This window comes from Podarcis vaucheri (assembly GCF_965113315.1).
Source record: "Podarcis vaucheri genome assembly, chromosome: 2".
In the NCBI taxonomy this organism is placed as follows: Eukaryota; Metazoa; Chordata; class Lepidosauria; order Squamata; family Lacertidae; genus Podarcis; species Podarcis vaucheri.
The window spans coordinates 85,391,475-85,414,617 of record NC_138760.1 but is presented as its reverse complement, the minus strand read 5'-3'; the positions used below and the strand labels follow the sequence as shown (position 1 = coordinate 85,414,617).

Below are 23,143 nucleotides of genomic sequence, written 5' to 3'. Positions count from 1 at the left end.
TAAATTAAACACTGTAGTGAAGCACTATAATAAAGTACAAATGCTGATCATGAATGAATTGAATACTTTTAATTAAACAAAATTGTTGCATAGTTCAAAGAAATTTGTTTTATGGCGTCTAGAGCATGATAAATTCTTTAAAACCTTCCTTGTAATAAAAGTGTTGTTGTGTTGGGAATAACATGAATATGGCAAGTTATTTTTTAGGCTGCAATCCTATGCATATGTACTTAGGAGTAAGCTCAGCTGATTAAAGTAAAGCTTGCTTATATTATTATTATTATTATTATTATTATTATTATTATTATTATTTATTTTCATTATTTAATCGATTTTTATACTACCTTCCATCAAAATATCTCAGGGCTGTTCACATAGGATGCCTGTATGGAAATGAAGGAAGCTTTTTAAATGAATGCTGAAATCAATCTTTTAAAGTATATTTTTGTGGGAGTTGTGCAAATAAAAGCCAGAGACTTTACCAACTTTGAGCTAATGTATATGTTGCAGTAAGCATAAGTAGTTCAGTGAATGCCGATGTTTATTGGTAATCCTTAAAGTCTTTGGAGGTCCTTAGGAAATAGTAAACTGTGAAATTTTCAAGGAGTCCAAAAACGCACTTCTCCACTGTCTTGCCGAGACAGATGCATGCCACCAATCAAAGAATCTTAAGGCAAACTGAGTGCTTTCTTCTGACAGTGACCAAATTTCATCCTCCTTTCTATCCCATTACTGGCAAATATTTGAACAATTTCCCACAAAACTTACTACGGACATTATCAGTGAATTATTGAAACAATAATGTCTTTGGTCAAAGACACTTGGTTGGCTTTAAAATACTTCCACTAATGTCAGAATTGTCTGAAATATTCCACTGGCTCCCTAAAATGTTAAGAACTCCTAGTAAATGTCAGAGGTTCATAGTTTGACATTTACCTTAATACACACTTGTCCAAGGGTGCATTTATTTAAATCGGATTTCTTGTTGTGAAATTATTATATTTCCTGGGCAAGCATGCATGCTATCTGATTGCTACAATAATTAATGTGTTCGTTTGCAATTCAATATAATCCAGAATCTTTTACCACGTAGTCTGCATCAATTGCAGAATTGGAACTGCTTCGAGAAAAGCAGCTTAGCCCTCTTTGTATGTGCTCAAGGAAGCAAAGGAAGAACACTTGTCTGCAGCTGAAATTGTATGCACAGTTATTTGTAACAAAGTTTCTTTGAACATCAATACTTCCTAGTAAATAGGCGTAGGACTGAGTTGTAAGTGTCTGGAACTTTCCAGAAGCAAGGCTGGTCGGTAGTACACACACAAAAACCGTGTTTCCATGAGATCATGGAAACCATTCTGCTGGTTACAGTGCCATAATTTGAAAAGGAATACATTGCAAAGTTCATGTAGCAAAACATTTGCACAAGGTCACCCATGTGGGCTGTTGGAATGCTGGGTAAAATGTGGATTAGCATCTCCTAGCTTCCAGCACCTGTGATGGCCTGCTAAACTCTTGTTAGGCCATAGTAACAAATAATAATTAAATAGTTCATCGTGCCATTTTCTCAACTTTGGAGGTTAGACATTTGTCCCTGTAATTCTTGCTTTATTAGAAAAATAGCCTATTTAAGATGTGTTTGCTATCAGGCCACAATTCATTTTAAAGAGACAAGTAGATTTTAACATGCTTTGTATTTAGATTTCATTTTAAACCAGGTTATTTTAGGAAAGACACCACATAATTAGAATTGTAAAATCAATTTAAAATCATTTACCTTTATCCACTTTGCAAACTCCTCCCAAATTACTCTTCCCATGTTTCCATTTAATTATACATTTCTTCTTCCTACTTGTTGCCATTAGCTTGAAAACCTGGCTTCCACTTGATTATGCTCACATATCCCTTATGGAAATGCTTCAGTGGCTGCCACTTAATTACTAAAGAAATTGCTGCATATTTAGATGTAGGCATCTCATTTGCTGAACAGACATGTAATAACAATTCATATTTAGAGTATTTTTTTGAGATCCTTCTTTCTATTAAAAGTCTCCCCAGAAATTGGTCACTATCTGAGATATACAAGCTTTTAAATTCTGTTTGTGTTGGTAGAATTACTCGTTAACATATTTTACAATGGAATTTTAGTCGATCAGCTTACTAGCTACAAAACTGAGCTATGTTAGGGAGCTGCTGTGGCATATTAACATGTGTTTGTATTTCTAGGTACGAGCACACCAGTTAGTTTTACCACCCTGTGATGTAGTGATCAAAGCTGTAGCTGACTATGTCCGCAATATTCAGGACACTTCTGATTTGGATGCCATAGCTAAAGATGTCTTTCAACATTCACAGGTAAGGAAGGAACAAAGATCATAGGTGTAGACTCATTTTAAAGTACACTTGTACAAATAGTCAACTTCTGCGGTGTGTGTACTCATGTTCACATGCCTGCCTATCACTATTCTCTCTTATCACTGTCATGTCCAAGGATGTGTAACTTGGGTTTGCTTTTTTGGGATCTGTAAATTTCCATAATACCGGGTACAGCTTTATGGCAATGTTAACACCAAAGACCTTTAGTAACACAAGCATGGCTACTAACATTTGGTTGTGGTTGTGGTTGCATTATAGGCCTGAACCTAACAGTGTTGTTGTGACCATGCTAGCTGAATAGTACTAATCATCGGGGTGGTTAAGAGGGATGTAGGGGGGAAAACAACAGATAGGAATCTCAGTAGACTCCCTGTACTGCTTATCAGAAAATCCTGCATTTGAGATAATTAAACGCAGATTGTTAGACAACGAATTTCAAGAACTTAGTAGTAAAATCAGGAACAGCTTCCGTGCAAGTCTAGGGATGGTGCGATGTGAGGAGCCAGTGGCTACTTATCTCCCATTGGACCAACCTGAATCAACCCAGGGCATACATGCTAGCAAGACTGAATGTGCCACCTTCGGCAATACTGTAGGGAGATTCCATAAAAGACCTCTCGCAGAGAGATTATGCCCCTGAGGACAGAGTCATATAAAATCAGTTGTGTGTGTTCTTTTGCACTGCACATGCATCAGTTGTGCACTGATTTTTTTGTTAGCAGGGAGTGGCATTCAGATGAATGTAAGTTAGCCTTATGTTTACTCAGGATAGAGATAAGATGGAGATAGTAGTCAGGTTTCTGCAACATAAAGTGAAGATTTGTGAATGTTATACAACCTTAATTTAATAGATAGATGTAGATTTTGCTGAGCGATTTTATTGTACTGAATCCTACTGCAGTCTTGTCTGTATGCCCATAAAGGTTTGAGAAATGAGAATACTAGTTCGTGTGTGTGTGTGTGTGTGTGTGTGTGTGTGTGTGTATGTGTGATTTTAATAAAGCTTTTAATATGTCTTTTAGTCTAGAACGGATGACAAGGTTAAACGATTTAAGAGAGCAGTTGCATATTATTCAGCAACCAATAAGCCTATGCCATTTCATCCACCACACTACCTAGGTAAGTGTTGAAACTTACTTTGAGTTGAGTATGATACTGAGAATTTGGTTAAACAGTAGGAGATGACCTACACCAGGGAGGAGATGGGAGACAATAGAGAAATCGTACAACATTTACCCTATTAAATCAGTCAGATTTCATTTTGATATCCTGGATCAGTAGGTAATCTGACCCAGCTGTGGTACCTAACAGGCACTCTTGTGTCTTGTGTTCCATTCGCTGCTGTCGGAGAAGTTCTGGCAGTTGAAATTGATGTTACTTATTGGCAGATTAGCTTGTGCACAAGCAGATGTTGGCTTCTCTGCTGTGGTTAGTCACAAGCTCTGGCTTGGACATAACATTAAGCCAGCTAGTCTGTGGTTTGCTTCCCCACTGGGGGAGCAGAGTGTGAGTGCTCAAGCCAGTGTTGCATCCAGACATAGTCTTTGTTGGCTGTGGACCTTTTCTCTGTGGTGTCATGCCTCTGACCCAGAGCTTTCCAAACTTTTCATGTTGGTAGCACACTTTTTAGACATGGATCATTTTGTAATGCAGTAATCCAGTTTTACTAGCAAACTAACCATGGGAGGAGTTTAGGGAGCGTTTGTGTGACACACCTACACACAGCAGCCGACACACTAAAGTGTCATGATACACAGTTTGGAAAGCTCTGCTCTGACCGCTTCTTTGACAAATACATGGCAATACTTGATGCAGATTTGGAAATGTAGCCGGTTAAAAGGGGGATTCCTGTGTGAGGTTATTGCTTGCTTTTCTCCTCCAGGATAGCATCCTATTTTGAAATGTTCTTGTGTGTAAGAGAGAGTGTGCATATGTGCCAGTGTGTCTCTTTGTGCAGAAATTCCTTTGAGCAAAGTGAATTTTGCTTCAAAAACAAGATCTAAAGAGCTTACAACTAACTTTATCTTGGATAAGTTTTACATCAGATTATTATACACAATTACTGAGACTAGTCTTAACTATTTCTGAAAACGTTAGTGGTGTGCACCAACTACAATATTCAGTTTGGCCCCTGATTTGGGAAACAGCCCTCTTCTATCCAAGATGTTTTATAGGGTGCCCAGTTCAGCTTTGGGTTCATTCAATCTGCTCACCACCCAGATAGCTATTGGAAAGGCAAAAAAAAAAAAAAGGCTATATAAACTTATATAAACTTTTCCCTTTTTGATGGAAGTGAATGAAATTTGCAGGTACAAGAGCATGCCAAATTTCAGAAAAATAAATCCACGGGCTTTTGCGCTGGATATCTTTCCAAATTGATTTTGGGGTAAGAAAAACTAAAAGGGACTTGCTTTCTAGGTAAAAACATTTTATTTAATTCCAGCTTGACCTGTCATTCCACTCTGGTTTCATGATAAGCTTAGAGATACTATTTTTGTATTCAGCAGACACACATCCTGTAGGGTGTTTTTTAATGCCTTTTTTGATGAGCCACCGTGAAGCATTTCCAGGGATCCCCACTTCACCCTTGGTGTCTCGTACAAATCCTGCTTTCCCACTGACAAGGCATTCCTCTTTGCTTTGGAATTTGTCTGAATACAGTGTACAGCCCTATTAAATAAAGAGGTAGAAGAGCACTGTGGTCATTTGTCATAACTAACTGTTCTAGTCTACACATGTAACCATATGGAACTCTAAAACTAGAACTTTTAATAAAGGTAACATTTGTTGCATTAGCGAAATAGTTTTTAAAATAGAAAATGCTTGGAACTGGGGCAAAACACCATCTGGATAAATGTCAGTTCCCCATCTGTGGGTTTTGTCTGTTCTGAAGTGATGTCACCTCACCTCAGTTTGCTGTGGAAATCACAATAATTGGGGCTTGATCACACAGAATAGTAAGTTCTGCAAGACTTGCCTTTTTACGCCAAGACAGCCACACAATAACCTCCCTATTCTGAGATAAGCTATCTTGTCAAAATGGTACAGATTTGAGGTAGTTTTACTTTTCTATCTCCCAGGTTGATGGGTAACATATAGAAATCAGTTTTCTCTCTTCTGGATAAATCCTACATAACAAGTCTTCATTAGACTAATTGAAAGCAGATATATTAATGGCTTTAAAGTGTTGTTTGAACTTGGTTTCCTCTTACATGATGTATCCATCTTCATGTGCCTGACTCTCTTCAAGTCTTGATTTCTGACCGACAGAGAGAAATGTGTTACCAATCAAAAAGACTTCTTAATAACTCGTTGCTGAGAGAGTATCCTGGTTAAAGTGAGAAAAGACTTCAAAGATTTCACATTTGTTCTTCTGTTCTTGCGTGTTGCACACGAACTGAGGATATTAAAAACAAACCACTTCAGAACTGGATGCAGAATTAAAATTGCTGCACTTCCTGTTCTGCGGAGATATAGAAAGTAAACAATGGATACTAAAATGGTGGGAGTGACTGTAACATAAACAGAACAGGAACAGATAGTGGAAAGAAAAAATAAATGATCAGACTAGGAGGAAGTGAATATGTCTCATGAGAGAGGCAGAAAATGAAACAAAACTGACAGTCAGTGTGTGTTGAAGTAACCTGTACTATAGGAAATGAGGTCAAAGCTTTAAAGAACAAAAGCCTAATATCAGGCATTTGTTCTTACATGATTACTTTGTCCTATTGAGGATTCGCCTAAAATGCAACTCTGGCCAGGCTGTGCATGAGACTGAATTTGTTTTGATTTTTCCTGTAATAGCCAGACCGAATCAAATTGGAATGCCGGGTATAGTGCCACCGTATGTCTCTGCTCAGATGCTTAACATTCCACAGACCCCTCTCCAAGCAAAACATGTGGCAAGTATACTCTGCTTTTTCCTCTTTCTCCCCACCAGCACTCTTCAACTGTTTTTGAGAAATGTGTGTCGCACATATATAGAGTATGAGCAGTTTGCTCTGATTTATGAAGAAGCAGCTATAATTTATAATATACTTTCCCCCCCTTTAGGCCCAGCATATGTCTAGTCAAGGTAATACCCAAGGTCAGGGTCCATATCCCTATAGCCTCTCGGAACCAGCCATCACCTTGGATGCAGGTGGGAAAAATATTTCTGAGCAGAACAACTACAGCAACATTCCTCATGAAGGAAAACATACACCACTATATGAACGATCCTCTCCAATAAACCCAGCTCAGAGTGGGAGCCCCAATCATGTGGATTCAACATACTTTCCTGCCTCTTCTACATCATCATCTTCAGACAATGATGAAGGCAGTGGCAGCGCTGTGAAGTAAGTACATCATGTGTTACTAGCAGGACTGGAAAAGAAAGTTGCTAGTAGCGTCTTTGAATTTACTGTCGCAGAGAAATGTTCATGCACCTGCTGTTGTTTCTATAGTCAGTTGTTGTGATCTACTTAATTGTAATGTATTTTGTCTTTTGTTTTGTTAATGCTGGTGGCACAGAAATGTTTTCAGATAAATGAGCAAAATTTTAAAAGTAAACTAATCTTGTATCAGCCAAGATGTAGAGGATATTAAATTTTTGCTATAACAATGTTTATTAGTTGTGTGTATGATGTGCAGGGTAGGAAGTGAATAAGCTTATACCAGACAATGTTAAGTGTTGGATCCTTTAAAATGATTGATTTGTGAAATAGGTAGAGAGCAGAGGCAACAGTATTTGGCTTCCCAATTTCCCCTGGTTGGCTAAAGAGAGTGAAGACTTATTTCAGAAATTAGTTTATATCAGTTAGAAGGTTAGTAGCCCAATTTTTACTGGTATGTGCATGTGCCTATGTTAGCCATTTTTCACCTAAAAGGCGGCGGGGGGGGGGAGTTCTTTTGAATATACAGTCATACCTCGGGTTAAATATGCTTCAGGTTGAGCATTTTCAGGTTATGTTCCGCGGCGACCCGGAAGTAACGGAATGCGTTACTTCCGGGTCTCGCTGCTCGCGCATGCGCAGACGCTCAAAATGACGTCATGTGCGGAAGCGACAAAACGCAACCCGCAGACGTGCAGTCGTGTGTTACTTTCTACTCAGGATGCGAATGGGGCTCCGGAACGGATCCCGTTCACGTCCAGAGGTACCACTGTATATAAAACTTCATTGCCTGATCCCCTGGAGACTACTCTTACTTGCCATAGGCCATCAGGTAAGTGGCTGTTCACCTGTCAACTTTACACAACTTAGGGTGCAAGTATCACCCCTAACAATGAACTTATGCAACGATCTTATTTGTTTTTCATCCTTTTAATAAATTCCCACGGATGCTTACAAAAATCCAAGATGAAATAATATTATATAATTAAAACATACAACAAGTACACTAAAAGCAGCAGTTCTAAAAGAACAGCTGCCCTTAAGCCAAATTAAAATGCCTGGGGAAACCGAAAAGCTCTTTGTGTAGCACTTGACATTAGTGTTAAGCACCAGATGAGACGTCCTGGAGAAAGTATTTTGGCACCACAGGCTTTATTCCAGGTGGAAGCGAACCTAGAAAAGGACCTTTGCTGAAAACCTTAGCACATGGGCAGTTGCATGTGGAGAAACATGATATCACTGGTGCCCTCGACTCAAACCATGAAGGTGTGCTAAATGTCAAAAACACTTTGAATTGAACCTGGAAACAAACTCTGCAAATACAAAGGGGGGGGTTGTGTTTCTCTTGATACTATTTAACAGTACCTTTGAATTATAATTCTGAAAATAAAAATAGTGTGGCATTCTCCCCCCCCCCCCCAGTCATGTTGGTGGGAACAAATTGCGCTGGGAGAAAACAGGAACCCAGTCAGAAAATCAAGGACGTGGGGATCCAGGAGACCAAACAAAGGTAGAGTCCTTCTTATCACTATATGTGTTAATTAGAGTTTATATGCACAGTTGAATCCTGTGATTTTTCTAAAAATAAAAAGACTGCTTTTGTAAGGTGAAATTTGAAAAGCTCTTGACACCTGAAGGGCAATGAGCTCTGTGCATGCATGCATATGACTTTTAACTTCATTTGCAAGTATATTCAAATTTTACTTTCAAAAATCCTCTTAGAGATGCTTGATATTTAGTTGCAAAGCTTCCACATTTAAAGCTAGAGGAATATGTTCCTGTTTTAGATTACTTTTTATGTCTATTACAGGCAGAAGGTTCCTCTACTGTTTCTTCAGGAAACCAGGCAGCTGAAGTTAAAGGGAACCAAGTCAATAGTGCACAAATCCCATGTCTGTTGTCAATGCCCACCAGGAACCATATGGATATTACCACTCCTCCATTACCACCTGTAGCACCAGAAGTATTAAGAGTGGCAGAGCACAGACACAAAAAGGGGTTAATGTATCCCTACATCTTTCATGTTCTAACCAAGGTAAGGTTTTCAGAGTTTTAAGTAGCACCAGAATCCTAAAAGGATTGGTGAACGCTTGCTGTTGTCCCTTGCTTTTAATTAATTAGTGCAAACATAGCTGAAGCCCTGGTGCTTCTAAAGCTTTCCTTTCCTGGGGTTTCTAAAAATGTTTAGAACTCCCCCCTCTCCCTTTGAAATGCCATACCAACCATCTGTTTGGATCAGGGGAGATGTGAAGATTCTTGTATGCACTGGAATGCCTTCTGCTGTTGCACTCCCAAGATTCGGTAGAGTGCATATGTTAAAATAATTTAATAGTATTCCTGACTTCTTGCCCCATCAACCTATTCATGTCTGGCAACAGAGCCTGCTGGGCTTGACCCAAATGACATAAACAGGGTACTTCCACAGTAGTGGAAGAGACCTTGTTTCCCCTTATGCTGTTGAGAAAAACTGGACCATTCTTTTCCTCACAGTTATTTACCAGTTATTCATCCGTGGGTCCACAGTTTTTAGGACCTCGATCTCGGTGTGCTTCTCTTGTGGCTGGCTTGCACCAGCGTCAAGAAGTCCTCCAGGCAACTGTCCTCAGGCTAAACACTGGATAAAAAATGAATCCGTTAATCAACCAATGAGATTTGAGGTCTTGAATTATTTTTATTACGAAAAATGTATCCAAGACTTTAACGCAGAGTGGTTTCTTTATATTGTGCATTTTATCGTAGCTAATAGGTGCTAAGAGCTAGACTACTACTACTAATGCTGGAATCTGCAAGAGTTTGTATGCTACTAATCATTTTGTTCATGTACAGGGTGAAATTAAAATTGCAGTTTCTATTGAAGATGAAGCAAACAAAGACCTGCCTCCTGCTGCTCTTCTTTATAGGCCAGTTCGTCAGTATGTTTACGGTGTCCTGTTCAGTTTGGCAGAAAGCAGGAAAAAAACTGAGAGGCTTGCCTTTAGAAAGAACAGACTTCCTCCAGAATGTATGTATCTGCCTCCTACTATTATTGCTGGCTGAGCTCGGACATCATACCAAACTATAGTTTGCACCAGCCATGTTTTAGAGTGTCATTTGAGCCAAACATGTAGGCATCTATGTTTTAGAGCTACTGGACTGCTTTCATTTTTCATCTGTTCCTATGTTATCTATTTATTTTATTTAAACAGGATTTATATACCGCTTCATCATCTATAACCTCAAAGCAGTTTACATATTCCATGTAGGCAACAGATGTCCGCTTGCACAATGGAACTTCCCCCTTCCTCCTCTCCCTTGTCACCTGCCATGCACCCTCAAAATCTGCTCCAGAGCCTCAGGAGTAGATTCGGGTTGGGGGAGTCATAGGGATTGAAGAGGAAGAAGTCCTTAATTAGTTAAGCTTGGTATAATGTTTGAACAGAGTCAGCATTTCCTTATAAAGCTTTATATACTACTTTTCTACTACAGTCTAAACAGCAGTTCTTTGAATTTTGCTACAAACATAAATCTTAAAACTTACTAATGCAGTTGTAAAACAGTAGCAGCAAAAGAGAACATTATCTGTAGCTGAAATACAATATTTCATTCTTCCCCAACCTTGTTGGAGGAAAATTTATAAATAATTAGCACATTATGAATTCAATTTTGAACTGACTTCTGGGTTGCTTTAAAAAGTGAGTGTGTTGGAGGATTGCATAAGTGCATTGTTAGGTTGTATTTTGTGTAAAATAGGCCTCTATCCTGAATGTTGACACAAACAGTTAAGCAATAACCTTGATGGGACAGCACCAAACATGGTTTTTTTTCTTGCAGATATGTCAAAATCTATAAAACTACTAGAAATATAATGAGCTAAGTCTCAATAATCCTGTCTGTTGGCATCAGACAGGCATCTTTGGATTAGTCTTTTTGGTGCCCGCTTAAAACATTTTTGTTTAGGCAACCCTATCCAGACACGTAGAAGTTACATGTGCTCTGTTTTTTTTAGCTATTATTGATTTTAATCACTTTTTGAATGTTTTAAAACATTTGTTTTTAACTTTTTATAGAGAATATTTTATTTTATATTTTTGTAAATCGCTTAGAGGTTTTCATACAATAAAGCAGTGTATACATTTTGTTAAATAAAACAAAATAGGAATTACGGAACCATCTAACTTGTGAAATGAAATCTTTTCTGAACCCAGTATTGCTGTTAACGTTTAGTATCTTGTATTCAGCATAGCTGGACAAGAAGAGCTTGAATATGTACCGTGCATAAATGTCCACCTATTGGACACAATTCACTGGAAACATGTCCTGCACAAGGTCCTCTGAAATTAATTCTTCTGATACAACTCAGACCAAATTCACACCAGAGTGGCATGGGATCTTTTGCCATTGCCTTTGCTGAGTGAGAAGGAACCATACCATTTGAGATGAAAACACTGTTCTGGAAACCTGGCAGGGGACAAGCGGGCAGAAGGGGTAAGCACCCCATCTCTTGCCCCCCCCCCCACTCCTCATCTGCACGTGGTCCCTCCAATGCTGCTTTGCAGAGGGCAAACAGTGGCCTGGGTTTCCAAGTGTGAGTAGGCTACAGAATGTAGTTCTGGCCTTAGTCTGGCTTTCAGAAAACAGCTTTTCTGATACTCCCCAGAAGGCAGAGGTAAGATTTCTGTCTTCTGCATTTCAATCTCAATATTGGTTTGCAGTTTTAAAGAGCGTAACAAGATGGCAGTAGTGCTTGGCATACTCTACAAGTCCTAGAAAAGCATCAAGCCTGAAGGGAGAAGCAGAACCTTACAGAATGCAGAAATGATCATGCAACAATATTGTTTAACCAAGCTTCACCTTTGTTTTTGGCCTTTGCAAATCTCCATTAAGAAAATACATACAAGCAACCCCACCATTTGCATATGTTCAGTATGTGCACGGCTGCACATACAGTACACTCATTGCACCAAACCCGGAAGTGACCCAAAAACGTCACAAAAGGGGGCAGAACAGGGTGTTTGCAGGTTTTTTCAATGGGGTTTCAAATATACACAATTTCACTGACACACGCGATGTCTCGAAATGTAACCCCCACGTAAATGAGGGGGTTGTCTGAGCTGACTTGGATGCTGTAGGTTAGTTTTTTGTTCAAACAAGGGGTGATACCTGTTCGCACCAACTCCCCTCTACCTGTTGCCCCCTGTACCATATCCCATACTTTTTTCTAGTATCCCCTTTCTTCCAGAAGCAGATTTAGAGGAAGTGGACAGGAAAGCTGTATTCTGTTCGCAAATGGAAACTTAGAATTCAGGCCAACATACTTACAATAACTTCCAAGATCAGGTAGAATCAGAGCTGGAAAGAACCAAGTCTTGTCTCTCAATACATTTGACTCGTCCAATGGCATATCCAGCCACCAACCTGCAATTTCAACTTAGGTGTTAATGCATTTCATAGAAATCCGGGAGATGTAAAAATTATCAAGTGTTGTCCATGTATACTGTATATGAGTAGCTTAAATATGCTGGCTGGATTTCAGCCTTGATAAATGTGTACAGAAGTTGAAAGTATTTGGTTTCCTTTTTTTCATTCTGTAGTTTCACCGGTGATAATTAAGGAATGGGCTGCTTACAAAGGAAAGTCCCCCCAGACTCCTGAGTTGGTAGAAGCTCTTGCATTTAGGGAATGGACCTGTCCCAATTTGAAGAAACTGTGGCTGGGGAAGGCGGTAGAGGACAAGAATCGACGAATGAGGGCTTTCTTGGCCTGTATGAGGTCAGACACACCAGCAATGCTCAACCCATCTAATGTGCCCACTCACCTTATGGTGCTCTGCTGTGTATTACGGTGAGTACGTTGGCTGGATTTTTGTGTGGGATAAACACTCATCTAGAGCCACAAGATAGCCACCTGCTTTAATCCATTTAAAGACAGAGGTTTCCTCCCATGAGCAATTCCAGTCTCATTCCTGGAACAGGTTTTTCATGGCTCCCCTCTCCCTTTTCAGCCTGCTGCACTACCTCAGAATTTGTTCCTCAGGGCTAGGTAGTCACTCCAGACTTGGGATATCGGGCTGGAGATCTGCAGGTAGAGGCAGCCTCAGTGGTTATCATCCCTGTTGCACGAGTGCGAGAAAATCTTAGGATTCAAGCCGAGGTGTCTTGCCCTTAACTTTGGCAAGTGAATGCAAACCATATGGCGTAACTAATTTAATCTAGCATTAATGATATCTCTATGATGACATAGTTTTACATGCTCTTCCAAGCTTAGTTGTGCTTGAATTTTTCATATTAAATTTACTGATCTAATATACACCAGGGTTTTTATTGTTGTCACAACGCTAGCTTAAGAAGCACTTCTTAATTTCATTGATTTCAATAGCAGAATTAAGAAGTGAATGTAAATGTCTCCCAATTAAAAAAATAATGGAACTTTTAAGTGCTAACTTTTTGCAGGTTTGTGCCAAGTATTGTTATGTCATTATATAATTTCCATGTGGTTGTGGGACTTGCAATTCCTATATGCAGAAATTATAAGTAATGGTACCACAGCTTTCCAAGCAATGCTGATTCAGTGCTGTCTGTCTCTGTAGATATATGGTGCAATGGCCTGGGGTTCGGATACTTCGTCGCCAGGAACTTGATGCCTTCCTGGCTCAAGCTTTATCTCCAAAACTATATGAACCTGACCAACTACAGGAACTAAAGGTGACTTTAGAACTTTGGCTTTTAATCCATAATACAAGCAATCCCATTTCTTTGTCAGTACTCTTAACTTAATCCATATGCGTGTGTTATGCAAGTGTAAGTGTGTGTGTGAGAGAGAGAGGGTGTGAGTGAGAGAAGGGGTTCTGGTTTCAACTCCAAGTGAACTCTAACTTGTTCATCGTAATTGTGATATCATCTATTCACTTATTTACTTGGTATTTTATTTCCTTTGCATCTGTAGCTTTCAAACTTGTAATAAAGGGTTTCCCAAGAATATATCACTTTCCTTGATTCTCTCTTTTCTCCGTGGAACCCCTGTGTGTCAGCTATAAACCAATATACCTTTAATTATTTCATGGAACTAATTGTGCATCTTCTGTTCAGGAAATAGGAAGAATGCTGATTTATAGTCACTTTAATTAGCCGACCCTACTGGGTAACCCTAGGGTTTTGGTGCCTAACCTTGAAACAGAGGGGTTTGGACTTCTGCTAATTAAGCATACTAGTCAAGGTTCTGTCCCATCTCAAAGGAGTCATTGTTTTTGTTTGCCTTATCTATTGCTTCCCTTCCCTTCCCTTTCCTTTCCTTTCCTTGCCTTGCCTTGCCTTGCCTTGCCTTGCCTTGCCTTCTCTACTTTCCTGGTCCCTGGTCTGTCTGTCCCCCTCGTGACTGCCCACTGCTTCCTTGCTAGCAACTTATACTTCCTTAGAGAGGTACAGTGGTGCCCCGCAAGACGAATGCCTCGCAAGACGGAAAACCCGCTAGACGAAAGGGTTTTCCGTTTTTGAGCTGCTTCGCAAGACGATTTTCCCTATGGGCTTGCTTTGCAAGACGAAAACGTCTTGCGAGTGTTCCGATTTTTTTTCGCCCCCCCCCCCTTTTCTAAGCCGCTAATAGCCTTTTAGCCACTAATCCGCTAAGCCTTTAATAGCCGCTAAACCGCTAATAGCGCTAAGCCGCTAATAGGGTTGCTTTGCAAGACAAAAAAAAAACAAAAACAAAAAAACGCTAGACGAAGAGACTCGCGGAACGGATTAATTTCGTCTTGCGAAGCACCACTGTATACCTCCCACCATGGCTCTCTAGCCCATCTCACTACCTAAAAAACAAAGAAAACAAAAGAAGAAACAGCCTATCGTGGACCACGCATGCTCAGTGCACACAAAATGCTGAACTCAGGGAAGAGGGTGGGAAACCAGGGAGAAGGGAAATGGAATAGAGTAGTCAGAACCCTTGACAAAAGTGTTACATTTTGTTGCAGGACCTCTTTTCCTTTTTTTAAAGCTAAATATACTGGTAAGAAGTGATAGGCCTAAACTTTTACTGCGGTTGTTTTCTATTCTACTAACTGGATTAATAAAGATCTGCATCTCTAATTTCCATAGTACTTGCTGCTAATCAATACATTCATTTCTCATGGGGCTGCTTTGTTTTAAATATTTTCTTACTCATAACTTGTTTGGACATTCTTTTTCTCTCCCAGCCCCACGCCACAATACAGTGAGGGTGGTCCTTTTCTAGCTTGTTTTGCCACAGGGAGAAGTGGAACAGCCAAACTGATCCCGGGACTGTGCAGAATCCAGTACCCATGGCAAACCTAAGTCCCTTTTTTTATACGGCTTTTTAAAGCATTTCCAAATAGATTGCATTCCCAAATTAACTGTGGAATCTCTAGGTTTGGCCATTCATTACCCCTATTGTGAAGGAGGGACCTGCAAGCCTTACTTCTTCCCACAAACAACCTAGAAGGGAAGGAGAAGGGGAAGAAGCAGAGTTTTCTAAATAGCCTACTTTCTTGTACAGTGGTACCTCGGGTTACATACGCTTCAGGTTACAGACTCTGCTAACCCTGAAATAGTACCTTGGGTTAAGAACTTTGCTTCAGGATGGGAACAGAAATCGTGCTCTGGTGGCGCAGCAGCAGCAGGAGGCCCCATTAGCTAAAGTGGCGCTTCAGGTTAAGAACAGTTTCAGGTTAAGAACAGACCTCCAGAACAAATTAAGTACTTAACCCGAGGTACCACTGTACTGGTTTTTCCACAGTGATCAAGTCCTGAAAAACAGTTACCGTATCTGTCATTTACTTGCATTTGTATGAAATAGTCTTCAATGGGCACATTTTTCAGATGCAGAGAAATGTAAATTTAACTGCACACAGGCAGACTATTTTAATGGGCTTTAAGCAAGTTTAACTCAACTAGCAGGTGCAAGATCATGTGGCTTTACCTGTACTCTTTCAGTAATAAGCTCTTAATAAGTGTGCTTGAAGCCTATAACTTTGTACGGCTGGTAGTCAACTGCGGTTTCATTTTCTGTCTTCAAAGATTGAAAATTTAGATCCTCGAGGAATTCAGCTGTCAGCATTGTTTATGAGCGGTGTTGACATGGCATTGTTTGCAAATGATGCCTGCGGGCAACCGATTCCTTGGGAGCATTGTTGTCCATGGATGTACTTTGATGGGAAGCTGTTCCAGACCAAGCTCATCAAAGGAACCCGGGAGAAAGTTCCTCTCATTGACCTCTGTGATGGTCAGGTATGTTCGCTCCTCACTAGTTTTGAGTCAAGTTAGTCAGTTGCAAATCCCTTTGGTAAAAAATAAAATAGAATGCTTACTTTAACTAAATAAATCACATTTGGTAATTAGATTGGCTTAATTTGGAGGGCTGTTAAGTCAAAAGGTTGGTGAGTCATACTTTATCTAACATATGTTCATGTGCCTAAATAAAAAGAGCTTGACAAATTGTATTGACCTTATCCTACTAAAGATCCCGGGCCTGTTTGAATGCAGAATACTATGTTTATGTATTTAAGACCTGATGTTGATTCTTGATTGATAAATGATTTTGTAGAATAGCATATTTGAATTTAGAAGGGGTCAGTCAGAATATTTAGCTTTCTAGAATAAACATGTAAGAAATACCGGTACGTTGGTTTCTCAAGATACTCCTGTCACCACTCAAAGATCCAGACATGGGGCTGGGCTGGATCTTCTTCCTGTGAACTGAAGGAAGGAAGACGTTGACCATAACAGGGGTTTGACCAAGAGGCACTTCCATTTGTTGTTCAAATGTGTTTGTGCTGTGTGTTTTTTTATTGTAGACTGAACAAGCTGCCAAGGTTGAAAAGATGCGCCAGAGCATCCTCGAAGGCTTAAATTTCTCCCGGCAGAACCATCCACTTCCTTTTCCTCCACCGCCTGCCATGCCTTTTTATCCAGGTTCTGTATACCCTCGGCACTTTGGGCCACTTCCACCACCTCAGGGCAGAGGCAGAGGCTTTCCTGGTAAGCATGTGTCACTGTTAATATGTAGCATTTCATCGAAAATAAATTTTGACAATGTTATTAGTATAATTAGGCAGTCTTGCCTGGCGCCATCGTTCTATATCGTTAAGCATTGGGCAAAAACTTCCTCTATAACCAGACCTTTGGCCATTAACTATCTGTGGCCTTTCAGAAGTGGGTGGGGTGGTTTAAATGTGTTTCTCTTTCCCCCTTAGTTTTTATGTATCTGTGTTGGGTGGCAGGTTTGTTTGGTTTGTTCTAAGTCTCTTTGGGTGGCCTTGGACAAGGTAAAGCAACTAACATATTTAAGAAATAATAATCACCATAATACTATTTGTATAGTGCAGTACTGTGGGATATGTTCCCTTATTTATATGGTTTAGCACATAAACCTGTTTACCATCTATAACAATCATGGCATTTGTCATTGTGTGTTGAGTAACTGAAAACCTGGGGGGGGGGGTTGTCAGCTGGTGCTCCCTGTAACTTGTGTACCACCAGATCCTTGCGTTTTACAGGATACCAATGAGTCTTATGGTCTACCATTGCAAGCTTTAATGCAGTGGTGGTTTCTTGAGGCCCCCAGATAAAATAAAGGAAATTCAGAAGGAGGCATCACTTTTGGTCTGTCTGTTTGCAAGCTGTTATGAGGAGGGTGTGTTGCCCATGGGGGGGGGGGGAGGCAACCCGAGTGAGTGTGTACTCCTCAACAATTCACATATGACCCAGAATGGTTGGAGACCCCTTGCATCATCATACGTGGTGAAAAGTTCATGCTTCTGTATGTCTGACAACCAGTGGCGTAGTGTGGGTTGTCAGCACCCGGGGCAAGGCAAGTAATTTGCGCCCCCTAACCCGTGTATTTTAGCACTCGAGTGCGAGCGGCCCCCCAGATGTTGCGCCCGGGCCCCCTGCACCCCCCACGCTACGCCACTGGGGCTGGGGGCGAGCGAAGGAGCCAAGGACCCCCCCCCCAAAGGCTCAGCAGGAATTTATTAAATTTATTATTTGCGGATCCCCCGCGGGCCGAGGCAGCCAAGCCCCCTCCCCTCGGGCGCCTCCCTGCCCCCTCCTTTCCTTGGGCTGTAGGTGGAGCTCCAGATCCGGGCTTGGCGAACACCTCTCCTCCTCCCGGCCGGGTCCGGGGGCTTCCAGCCGTGCTCCGTCCTCGCCCCCCCCCCCGCGGCTGAGACTTGCACTGAGAGCCGGAGCCAGTGGCGACCCCTTCTGCCGGGAGACCCTCGCCCGCCCGCTGGCTTCCTCTCGGAGGGTTTTGGGGAGCGCAGGGCACAGCGAGGCCCCTCGGAGCTCTCCTCCCTCCCAGTCGGCAGAAGCAGCTGCCGCCTGTGGCTGGGCTGAGGGGATGGTGGCGGCAGCGGGGTGCGGAGGCTGCCCGTGCCCGGCCAGGCGTCGGTGGCGGCGTCAGCGCTGCTGCAGCGGCTGCTCCTCCTGCGAGCAGTGAGTGGAGCGCAGACGCAGCGGCGGCGGGGGGCGCGCGCGCTAGGGCGCAAGGCTGGCAGTGGCGGCGGGGAGCCCGGCGGAGGAAGGAACTTGTCCCTTCCCTCTGGACTTGCGCCCCCCCAGATGTTGCGCCCGGTGCGGCCGGCACCCCTGGCACCCCCCACGCTACGCCACTGCTGGCAACTGGGAAATATCGTCTGATATTTATATTGCTGACACAATGTGGAGGCAGTATAAATTCAGTAGAATATGTTGCAGTACAGTCTGTTGCATGATCACATTAGTGTTTTAAGGTGTATGTTTAACTGCCATGATCTCCTTATAAAATGACTTCCTTAATGTGACATACAAGCCAACGGTCCAAAATGGTGAATAGGGTCCATATCTTCTGCCTGTTGAAGAATTCCTGTACAACAGGCGGTCAAGTGTAAATTAAAAAATGGTTGACAAACTCTATGTTCACCAATTTCTGGTTGGGCGATGGGACTTCCATGTTTGCTGTTGGGTGCTAAATCGGCATATTCTCAATGTGCAGCCCTGTGCTTTTGGGGGGAAACTGTGGTCACACCAGCAGAGGTCAATAGCTTATTTTTCAGGGGAACTCCTGTATGTCCCCCTTCCCCCTCACGGTTTCCCCCTGTCTCTTTCCCCCTGGGTCTCACAGGAGTCTATGGCTTTGGAGGCCCCTATGGGGAAACAGTCGCAACAGGCGCTTATCGAGCCTTCCGGATGGCTGCTGCAGGAGGACACTCCGGAGCCTTCTCTGGCAATGACGGCAACAGGACTAGCAAGTTTCAGGGCGGTAATAATACCAAACCCCTTTTCTTAACATCTTACGGCAGTCGCCTTCTTCACCTCACCCTGGTCTGAGATTTTTAAACAGGGACCTCCTCGCTTTCTCTCTCCATCCCTCTCTCCTGTAACCAAACGCAGCTGTCATTTTGCTGTACAACCTACCCCCCTCGGATAGCTGTCACGTCGTTCACTAACGCCTATTACTCAGAACTCTGTGACATGCTACAAGAGTCACATTCTCGCCTCCAAAATTAAACGCACACCTGGTGAAATGCACATATTCTTTTAAAGGTTTGTTTCCAATTTTTGGACAAACAATTTTTCAAGGGCAACATGCACTTCAACACTGGGGTTTTTTGCTTGTTTTGAAATCAGCTGTGGGATAAATACTTCGGAAAATAAAAGTAGCAGGAAACATTGCTCAGTGTTGCTGATGTTTTATTTGCAAGTAGCTCATAGGTGTTCATGTGTCAGAAGCTGGGCATGCACTTTCTGAAGGGAACAGTGTTTTCCCCAATTTCCTCCTTAAAAAATAAAATAGTGGAACAGGAAGCACCCCCCCCCCCGCATTTTAATTACTTCCAACAAGTTCCTGCAAGCTCTCTAACATCAGAGCTTTAGCTAGTAACTGACACTTCTGGCTGTCTGAAGCCCAATGAAGCAGCTGCTGTACTATTAGAGTTGATTGTACAGTATAGAGAAGAATGTACTTCCCTGCCTTCACTAGCGCTCTAGTAATTAGTATGTTAACGCTGGGGCCTAATTTGTAACCACATTGCTTCTACCTGTTTAAACCCTTTCATTGCTATCAGCTTTATCAGTCATGTCTAGCTAACATTTATCCCATAGATTATTGGAAATGATTTGATTATGACTTGTAAATACTCACACGTGAACACTTGAATTTGAGTTGAGACATATTCTGGAACAGAGAGGTAATGAAGGATCTCTCCCCATTCCCAAGTTTTTAAAAGATAAAACACATGTGGGGTGGTTAAAAGTGGGGATTTCTGGCATTCTCTTTGTATGCAGGTGACTCGCATCTTACTGTTTATTTTACTTACAAGATCGCAGTTGTGCACGGTGTGTGGAAATAAGCAATTGGAGACTGGAATAAACCCTCTCTTCCTTTATTTGTTCCCCTTCCCCACCTGCGTACAGCTGCAATCACAGGTTTACCCAGCTTTGGGAAGGTGCCACGAGACCTCTGGGACCCAGTATCCAGTTGTGGTCTTGGTTATGCTGAGGCCATTGAACCTAACTGGATAAAATGAGTGCAAAACGGTCAATAATCTCAACAGGATCTAATCTTGAAAAGGGGTGTGTAGATTGTAAATGTAGCATGCGTCAGATTATTGTAAATTATGATGCTGATAACGTTACCCCCAGGAAGGACCATCCAATCCATTTTAAATAAATTAAAAGAACCTTAATACAAAACTTAGAATCTTTCGTGCCTGAATGTGCAACGAAAACCCAGTCTTTGGAAGGAAAGCAGTATTTTCAGGGAAAGTTGGAAGTCCATGTACTCTGTTCTCTGAATTGTAGCTGCAAATAGCAATCTCTCTTTTCATCTTTGTACAGGTGTCCAACCTATTCCTTCTCAGGGAGGGAAACTCGAAATAGCTGGCACTGTGGTTGGCCACTGGGCTGGAAGCAGACGTGGCCGTGGAGGGAGAGGGCCGTTTCCTCTGCAGGTGGTTTCTGTCGGAGGGCCCACAAGAGGGTAGGCAGAAATAAATCATAAATTAATATTGGCTTGGCTTTGGAATTTAGCAATGCCAAAAGAAGTGGCAGCTGGCTTTTATTAAAGTACAGAAAAGGGCAATTATTGTACCTTTTATTTCAGAAAGTTTGGGTGTAAAAAATGAATGTGGGTCAGACATTCTGAAAACTTCAGAAATGATTTTACCTAATGGGAAGTTAGCTATAATTATATCAGCTATATATAACAGTTAATATCTTTCATGTTGACCATTGATCTGAACCAAATCTCAACATATAATTCTTTCACTATTGTTGCCTGTTTTTACTCATATTTTGCTAAGGCAGCTGCTGCCTGTAAGGTGTTGATCATTTGAGAGGAAGAGGTACTTTGGTTAAGCAGTTTATTTAAAAACGGCAATGAAGAACAAACATGGATCAGTACAGGCTAAACTAGTATGAGATTAGTAAATGTTAACTTCCGAGCATTAAGAATTACTAAAGAGATTATATTTGAAACTTGGCAGCAGGATTAATGGGGGGGGGGGGAATAGGTGCCGACTTCTATTCATACCAGTTTTCAATGTTTGGTTTGCTGGTACTTTACACAGCAACTCCAAGAATGTAAGTGGAAGAAACATTTGTTTGAACAACTTTCACATTATAAAAAATAAATATTTTGAGAACCTTCTTAATGAAATGATACAGAGAACTAGCCTTCTGATTGTGAGGAGCAAAAGACTGTGCTGTGGGTTTTTTTTAAAAATGGAAACTTTCTTTTTTCTATTAAAAATACAGAAACATATCTAAAGTTTAAATGTATTTTTAACTTGTTTCTCACTCAATGCAGACGCCCGAGAGGAGTTATTTCCACTCCAGTGATAAGAACGTTTGGCAGAGGAGGAAGATACTATGGGAGAGCATATAAGAACCAGGGAACAATTCAGGTATTGGGAGAAATCATTTACGAAACTGAGAGTCAGAAAAGATTTTGGTAGCATAAGTTTAGGTGACAATCATGTATACACCAATTTAACTATAGACATGGAAGTAGGAGGATAGACTGCATGAAATAACCATATGACTGTAGAACTAAATTATATTGGCCTTTAATTTGACTTGCTTTCGCTGCCTTTCCCCCTATCTTGTGGGGGGAGTTTGTGAATTGCACTCACCTCTTTCAGAGGTTAGTTCTTAACATAGGGCACAATTTGCCCTAAGGAGCCCCTTCAGCGGAAGTCCTGTGCAAAGAATTTCCATTTCCCCTACTCTTCTTTCCCTGAAATTGGCTCCCAGGGTGGGGTGGGAGATCAGGAGAACCCCCAGAGCAGGGGGAAGGATAGTTCCCCCTGGCAAGCTGATGCTGAATCCCTCCTTTATCTGCAACTCACACCTTTTGTTTTAGCTCAGTAATCAAAAGGGTAATGGGGTTTACTGCCAACATGGTCAGCTTACTTCATCATTTCCCCATTGCTTTTGTTGCACTCTGATTCCATTTGCTCAGCAGTTCTGGATGTTAAATTAAGTCTTGTAATATAATATACTGGCATTAAGCAGATGAGATTGTCAGGAGTGCATGATAAAACTAATTTTTCCCATACGTATCTGTACTTAAGGGGTCACATATATAAAGCAACTCAAGATAGAGAAGGGGAATAATAGAAAGGGCAGTGTAAGTGATGTCTATGTGGATATGTACACTTACATAGACACCTTACATTGGCTCTGCAAAAGAGCTGCGGATGAACGACGTAATTGGGGGTGGGGTTTTTTCCACATTTTGATGTCAGGATTGGCATGCTTTTAAACAGTGATTCAGATACCTAAACTGGTATCATTTAATTATGGGTGATATTCAGCTGTCGTGTGCCACCGTTCACATGTCATGGCAAGCCAAGTTATAACTTGACGGTCACCATTCAAGTGTGCTGGCTCTTGGGAATGAGATTGCAGCTGCTTTGCTCCCCAGCAGTCCTTTTAGCTTAGCATGGCACAGCAGCATGCCATCCAAATCCAGGATTGTGGTTAAGGAGGACAGAGCTTAATCACAATTCCAGGTTGGACGGCCTACAAAGTCAAAACTTGCTTAGCTGCTGGCTGCCCTGAGCACAAACTGCCAAGGAGGAGAGAATCATCTGCAGTCTTCTCCTTGGGAGCCAGCAGGCCATGATTTTGCCAGCTTTGTCGCTTGCTTCTTAAAATGAAATCTAACTTGTTTCCAAGTGACTGGTCAGGACGCTCCTTAATCCAGAGTGGCTCTTCAGACCATGAAGAATAGGACAACAGGTCCCAGATGTTAGTTTTTGAAATTTTATTTCTAGTTCATATTTTTGAAATTTTATTTCTAGTTCATATTGTAAATGCTGTGTCAATCCAATAAAGGGGAAAAAATAATCTCGCATGGCATCTACAGTAATTTCCAAAGCGATAGCCATGTTGGTCTCTTGCAGCAAAAAAACAAAGAGACTGACA

The 23,143-nt window shown here is 41.5% G+C and overlaps 1 protein-coding gene across 1 annotated transcript in view; it reads left to right on the top strand.

The window, feature by feature from the left end:
- Positions 1-23,143, top strand: part of FAM120A (family with sequence similarity 120 member A) — a gene marked incomplete at its 5' end in the record, with an annotated part of 51,840 nt that overhangs the window by 25,669 nt on the left and 3,028 nt on the right. Inside the window, 14 exons of the mRNA XM_082211895.1 lie at positions 2,224-2,352; positions 3,396-3,492; positions 6,178-6,275; positions 6,427-6,710; positions 8,169-8,256; positions 8,557-8,781; positions 9,573-9,747; positions 12,317-12,566; positions 13,312-13,426; positions 15,752-15,961; positions 16,528-16,711; positions 18,837-18,974; positions 20,552-20,693; positions 21,522-21,618. Of these exons, the coding sequence (XP_082068021.1) occupies positions 2,224-2,352; positions 3,396-3,492; positions 6,178-6,275; positions 6,427-6,710; positions 8,169-8,256; positions 8,557-8,781; positions 9,573-9,747; positions 12,317-12,566; positions 13,312-13,426; positions 15,752-15,961; positions 16,528-16,711; positions 18,837-18,974; positions 20,552-20,693; positions 21,522-21,618 (2,232 nt within the window). The remainder of the gene's footprint in view (positions 1-2,223; positions 2,353-3,395; positions 3,493-6,177; positions 6,276-6,426; positions 6,711-8,168; positions 8,257-8,556; positions 8,782-9,572; positions 9,748-12,316; positions 12,567-13,311; positions 13,427-15,751; positions 15,962-16,527; positions 16,712-18,836; positions 18,975-20,551; positions 20,694-21,521; positions 21,619-23,143) is intronic.